This window comes from Anoplophora glabripennis, unplaced genomic scaffold (genome assembly GCF_000390285.2).
Source record: "Anoplophora glabripennis isolate ALB-LARVAE unplaced genomic scaffold, Agla_2.0 scaffold163, whole genome shotgun sequence".
NCBI classification, from domain to species: Eukaryota; Metazoa; Arthropoda; class Insecta; order Coleoptera; family Cerambycidae; genus Anoplophora; species Anoplophora glabripennis.
Genome location: NW_019416302.1, coordinates 961,759 through 968,465, shown reverse-complemented (window position 1 = coordinate 968,465; position 6,707 = coordinate 961,759). Strand labels below are relative to the sequence as shown.

General features: G+C 33.4%; 2 protein-coding genes across 2 annotated transcripts; both read left to right on the top strand.

The window, feature by feature from the left end:
* The first annotated feature begins 379 nt into the window (after nt 1–379).
* Nucleotides 380–3,283, top strand: LOC108903507 (zinc finger protein 11-like). Its single transcript, XM_023454002.1, has 5 exons — nt 380–531; nt 656–955; nt 1,011–1,261; nt 2,315–2,907; nt 3,264–3,283. The coding sequence occupies exons 1-5, from the start codon at nt 415–417 to the stop codon at nt 3,281–3,283; spliced, it is 1,281 nt and encodes a 426-aa protein (XP_023309770.1). The 5' UTR covers nt 380–414.
* Nucleotides 3,284–3,400: 117 nt separating this feature from the next.
* On the top strand, nt 3,401–4,605 carry LOC111691350 (zinc finger Y-chromosomal protein-like). The gene has a single exon (XM_023453997.1). It carries the CDS (start codon nt 3,456–3,458, stop codon nt 3,924–3,926), a length of 471 nt encoding a protein of 156 aa, XP_023309765.1. The 5' UTR covers nt 3,401–3,455; the 3' UTR covers nt 3,927–4,605.
* Nucleotides 4,606–6,707: the final 2,102 nt, after the last annotated feature.

The window sequence follows — 6,707 nt, the reverse complement described above, 5'->3', positions numbered from 1 at the left end:
GCCTACACGAGATGAGGCAGGATAAAGAGGGATAATCCCCCTCGATCCCAAATCATTGAGGCCAATTTCTAGCCATAGAATAATGGCGCGAGTCGCTAACAAAATGGTGGAAATATGGAAGACGCAGGAAATGTAATTTCTCTACTGATTGCTTAGTATACTGTGGTCAAAACTGAAATTTAGTAAATTTATTAACAAAAACAAAAATAACAATGCTGACGTTGATATTAGATTTATACGAATGATGACGTCACTCAGTTGACAAGTGATTTGATTGGTATACTGTGCCTTATTGTTATTCCAAGAATAGAAGTAGAGGAAGAAGAAGTGCTTCTCGGAGATGTTTTAATTAAGGTTATAATAAGCACACCACAATTTACGTGTTATATTTACATTTTAACGAAAATTGTTGCCATGAGTGGTCTGCAAGAATCTTTGTGTAGACTTTGTCGTACAACTATAACCGATAAATGTTTTGAAGTAATAGACGACGCTACTAAAGACATTCTACATGTTCTTTTGTTGAAATTGGTAAGTGGTGAAGTATCTTAGATTCTACTATCTAACAGATTTACCAATCTATTTTCAGTTTTACTTAATTATTTACTGCCACTTTTATTTTCATTCTGTTTGATCAAACTTGCATACATTTCAGAAATTGGATGGTGAGAGGAAAGAGGTTATATGTAATGCTTGCAGAAGAAAATTAAATACAGCATTGAAATTTAAGTCAACTTGTCTGGATAGCGATAATACAATTATTCCACATGTGGATTGTGAGGGAATGTTACAGCTCGATATAAGAGAAGTGTACTTGAAGGAGAAGGGAAGCAAGACGATGGATATTTCAGATAGTCAGAAAATTTGTCGATTGTGCATGCAGCCAGTAGAAACTGAGTTTAGGTGCATACGTGAAGAGGAATGTGAAGCTATTGAGAAATTAGCTCCACAAATGGTATGAACGACATTAAATAGTTACATTTTTGCAATTTAAAAAAACTACTTTGCAGATTATAAATATTATCAAAGATCCTGTTGTATGTAAGCCTTGCTTTGATTCTCTGTGTACCCACAACAGTTTCCTGGGAGATTGCTTAGAAACAGAGGGAAAAATTAGTGAAGCCAAAGACAGTCAAATAGAAACATCGCCATCTTTATTCATTAAAACTGAAAACTTATATAAAAAATTCGATATTAACAAAAGGGAATTGTCAATTAAAGATGAATCTGTTGATATAAAATCAGAAGATGAAGAAAGCAGGTATGAAAAAACGTTTTTTATGTTATTTTTATGCAATTAAATCAGTGTATGAATATATCGTTAAACCATCAACACACATTATTGACTTGCGTTGGCAAATTGAAAATTTGTCAGAAAATTCGGAAATTGAGAATATTTTCCCTGTTATCTATTTCATCCCGAAATATTCCTAATTGCGAAATTTTCTTGTGCTCTTTTCAGTTACAGTTTTGTAGTATAAGTGGTTCCAGAGTAGTACAAAAGTAATGTAATGGTAACGAAATATTTTTGTGAGGTAAAGTAAAATTAATTTTTTACTCTAATAGTCTTCACTCACACTTTACTCTCATATTATTTATAATCGTACACCACACATACAAGTATGTGTAGGTGTATGTGTGGTGTTATAATTATAAATAATTATTTTTCAACACCAGAACATTACTCTAGTTTTTTTTTTAAATATAAAATGTTTTATTAATTAATTTTTTGTTTAATAAACCATGTATAAGTTGCTGTCGAAATTCTTAATTAGTAATTAAATTAGCCATGTTTTAATCTCGGCTATCTTGAGTAACAGTTTTAATAAAATTTTGTAAGGAACACTTCAAATCGTTAATAACGAAGAAACTTTCATTAATCCCCCTGCTTCACATTTAAATAGCAAACATTCAAAAATGATAACTATATTGAAACCAACGGATTTTGTGTTTCCTATACCCGCCAAAAGCCTCAACTATGAACATTTGAGAATACACCTACAATTGTTAACAGAAACAGAAACATCAAATACTATTAGCAAATAGCGTTGTGTAATTTTAAACTATTTAACATTAAATCAGTTATTGTGTTAGTACTTGTGTATAGTTCACATTATTACCTATCTTATTAATTGCTAACATATTTGTAATATTGCTCTGACTTTATCATCATCAAAAATTTGATGTATATGATAATAAAAATGAATTAATGCCTTGTGAAGTTAAGAAATTTATGATTGTATTTGACATACCTATAGTCCTTTAAAATTAAAATCTCGCTTTAAAAAATACACTATATATGCAATTTTTTCAGCGATGCGCTGCCGCAGAGCTCTGATAATGGACCATCCAAGAATCCTGATTGTAAAGATGTAGAAGAGGATGTGTGTAAACACGAGATTGGATCAGAAAGGGAATCTGAGCAGGAGCACAAAGTATTGTATAAATGTGATAAATGTATTTACGAAACTGAAAGCACGACCTGTTTTGCGGGGCACTGTGTGAAACATGAGAACGATTCGGTAGTGTATAGATGTGATTGGAATAAGTATGAAACTGGGAAAAAGGAATTACTTCAGAAGGATCTATTGGAGCATCAAGCTTCTTCACAGGTCCAGATGTACAGATGTAAAGACTGTGATTATGAAACTAGACACAAATATAATATCAAACAGCATCAACTGAAACATAAGGATCCTTCACAGATTCAAATGTACAGCTGTAAAGACTGCGATTACGAAACAAAATACAGGAGATCTATCAAACGGCACCAACTGAAACATACAGATTCTTCGCAGGCTCAAATGTACAGATGTAACAACTGCGATTTCCAAACTAAATACAAAGAATATATCAAACAGCATCAACTGAAACATAAAGATCCTTCGCAGGTTCAAATGTACAGATGTAACAACTGCGATTTCCAAACTAAATACAAAGAATATATCAAACAGCATCAACTGAAACATAAAGATCCATCTCAGGTTCAAATGTACAGGTGTAACAACTGCAATTACAAAACCAAATACAAGACTAATATCAGAAGGCACCAACTGGAACATAAAGATCCTTTGCTGGTTGAAATGTACAGGTGTAGCAACTGCAATTATGAAACTAAATACAAAAAATATTTCAAACGGCATCAGTTGAAACATAAAGATCCTTCAGAGGTTCAAATGTACAGATGTAAAGACTGCGATTACGAAACTAAGTTCAAGGATAGTATTAAAACGCACCAACTGAAACATAAAGATTCTTCGCAGGTGCAAATGTACAGGTGTAACGACTGCAATTATGAAACTAAATACAAAAAATATTTCAAACAGCACCAACTGATACATAAAGATTCTTCGCAGGTTCAAATGTACAGGTGTAACGACTGCGATTATAAAACTAAATACAAGAATGCTTTAAAACAGCATGGACTGAAACATAAAGACTCTTCAGAGGTTCAAATGTACAGGTGTAATGACTGCAATTACAAAACTAAATACCAGAGTACTATCAAACGGCATCAGCTGAAACATAAAGATCCTTCTCAAATTCAAATATACAAGTGTAACGAATGCAATTACGAAACAATACATAGGAGTTATATCAAAAAGCACCAACTGAAACATAAAGATCCTTCGCAGATTCAAATGTACCAATGTCACAACTGCGATTACAAAACTATAAATGAAAATACTATGAAACAGCATCAATTGAAACATAAAGATCCTTCTCAAGTTCAAATGTACGGATGTAATGACTGCAATTACAAATCTAAATACAAGCAACATATCAAACGGCACCAACTAATACATAAAGATTCTTCACAGGTTGAAATGTACAAGTGTAGTGACTGCGATTATGAAACGAAATATAAAAAAGATATTAAAAATCACGTTTTGAAACATAAGAGGCCTTCACAAGTTTGGATCTAGTATTTGTGATTATGAATCGAAGTTGAAATGTATATGTGTATGACTACAATTTCTAAACTAAATACTGGGGTTATTTCAATCAGCACCAACTGAAGCATAAAGAGCCTTTGCAGATTCAAATATACAGTGTAGTCACTGGTTATGAATCCATATATCATTAAATATCACGTCCTTCTTAAATGCAAATGCACTGTGATTTGCTAACAAGCAGGTGTAAGGAATCGTTAGGAGACCTCAATTGATGCACGGATAAAGTCTGCATGTGTGAATTACTGTCCACCAAAGTACAAAATATGGTCAAAAATGGAGGCATTTAAGAGATACCAGGAAGGCCTACCTTGAAAAACATGGGTTGAAAGTCGAAAATTTGTCTTTATATTCAAAATTAATTACATTTCTAGTAATATTAGATTTTGAAATTAATATTTAATTTAATAAAGTGCCAAATAAATTCAAAAGGCGAGTGAAAAATCGATTGCTGGCTTGTCCTTGTCCCAGCATTTCATTCCTATTAATCTTAATGTCTCGCCCAGCAATTTGAAGAAACCCAACAATAGGTACAACGCCATTCTTTGTAGTTATTTTAGCAGTTTAGTAATATAGCAGTTATGACCAGTGCAAAAAATTAATTACCGCTCTACTCTTGAATGAAATTTTGAAATAAAAGTACTGGTCAAAAATCGACACTCCACCATTTTATGATATGTGATAAGGAACCTTTCATGAAACAAAATAAATTTTTTTAAAATAAAAATCTTGTATTTAGATTCATATTTATTTACATGCGATAAAAAACAAACTTAAAAATAAATACACAACAACCGAAAAATCACAAAAATAAAATAAGTCTATAATATAATATCTATCTTTTATATAACAAATATATAAATAAAATTAAAGTAAAACCCTACGAGCTTTTTTAGAAGCAAAATCGTCTATTATATTTGATATGTCTAAGTTTTGACAAATTTCATGTTCAATTGAAATAGTGGCAAGGTTTGTCAATCTTTCTTGGGACATAGTAGACCGTAAGAAATTTTTAATGAGTCAATTTACTAAAACTCCTTTTCCCGGAGGCGACGGTCACAGGTAATGTAAGAAATATTCTTAGAGCTACGGCTAAATTAGGAATACAAGAGGTAAGTTCATTGGTGATTATACAGGGTGTTTGGAAAAGTTGGTACAAAATTTAAGGAGGTGGAAGTAGAGCCGAAAATAGTAAAATAAGTTCCTATAAACATTGGTCCTCCGGAGCACCGTTACCGAGATATGACCCTCCAAAAGGGTCTTATCTTTTGGATATTTTTTAAAATAACTTTCTGATTAAGATAATGGAATGAAAATTGTAGGTAATAATCATACTATAAGGGTCTTTAACTATCATAAGTTTCATCAAAATCTTTTATAAATAAGAATAGTTTTCTAACTACCCTTAACAGAAATTTTTTGATTTTTTTTCAAATTCAAAACCACATTTGCTCAGAAAGGAATGAGGATTTCAAAAATGATTTTTACTTTACGAAAAAGCAGTGGCGCAACATGTTTTTCTTCAAAAATATTCAATACGAAACCTGTACAGACGCCACTGGCGACAATAATAAAATTGTTTGTACATCAGAAAATGCATCTCGATGAATAGAAGGTGTGTACCAAATTTGAAAAAATATCGAAGGTAATACCAAAGTTATCATAAAAAAATGTTTTTTCATAAAACTTTAGCATCCTGTAGTTCAAAAGTTAAGACTTTTAGACATGTGTTCATATGAAGTTTTTTTCTTAAAAAAAAAAATTTCTTTAAATATTAGCACGTTATTAAGAAACATCCTGTAAGTGATAAAGTGTGATATCTACCTCATGGGCATAATGTAGGTGTAAGTGGGTGGTGGTGGGCCATCGCCACTCAACAATTGTGGAAAAGATGACGGGTGAATCTGTAATCTTTTATAATTTTCTGTTCTCTTTGACCCCTTCTCAAGTAGTACGCCTATAGAGTTTTGTCCCTTGCACCCCTCGTCTCCCTTACTCGTCTTTGTGCTGGATATGAATCACTGCCTTTTTTTATGGTACTCGGGATAGTAAATTTGCTCATTTGTAAAATTTGGTCACATATTTGAATTTCTAAAAATTATCAGTTTTATAGAAACTTTTTTGACCCGATATTTTTTTCGTTAAACGCAGTGTTTTCGGGAAAAATGGCAAAATGCGATCGAATCCATATCGCGCCATTATTCCATGGCTATAAATTGGCCTCAATGATTTGGGATCGAGGGGGATTATCCCTCTTTATCCTGCCTCATCTCGTGTAGGCCTGGACAGCCATCGTAGGTGGGAAAATCCATATCGTGATTGTGATGAAAACTTATGACAACACAATTTTAAATATTTTTTGGGGTTTTAAAACCAACAATTAGGTACCTAAATTAGGGGTAAAGGGTGAACATCCTTCCGCGGCAAACATTTTTAAAATATCAAATTGAACGCAGGATTTTATCTTCTCTTTTTTCAACCGCCATTATTCTATGGCTAGAAATTGGCCTCAATGATTTGGGATCGAGGGGGATTATCCCTCTTTATCCTGCCTCATCTCGTGTAGGCCTGGACAGCCTTCGTAGGTGGGCCCCATCCGTCGTCTACCCCGACCGCAAATGCGGCCGGTGTAGGCGCTTTGTGGGACCTCCTTTTGTCCTGGCTGGGCCCCGCCGGCTAGGGCCCTTTCTTCTGGCGCTCTTCTTGCTTCGCCGGCTCGTCTGTGTAAACCCCGGGGGTAGTGTCATGTTTATG

Excerpts from the sequence above, each read along its gene's own strand:
- LOC111691350 (XM_023453997.1), top strand. The coding sequence starts at position 3,456 with ATGTACAGGTGTAATGACTGCAATTACAAAACTAAATACCAGAGTACT.
- LOC108903507 (XM_023454002.1), top strand. The coding sequence starts at position 415 with ATGAGTGGTCTGCAAGAATCTTTGTGTAGACTTTGTCGTACAACTATA. Across the intron at positions 532-655 it reads ATGTTCTTTTGTTGAAATTG|AAATTGGATGGTGAGAGGAA; the intron begins GTAAGTGGTGAA and ends CATACATTTCAG. Across the intron at positions 956-1,010 it reads AGAAATTAGCTCCACAAATG|ATTATAAATATTATCAAAGA; the intron begins GTATGAACGACA and ends ACTACTTTGCAG.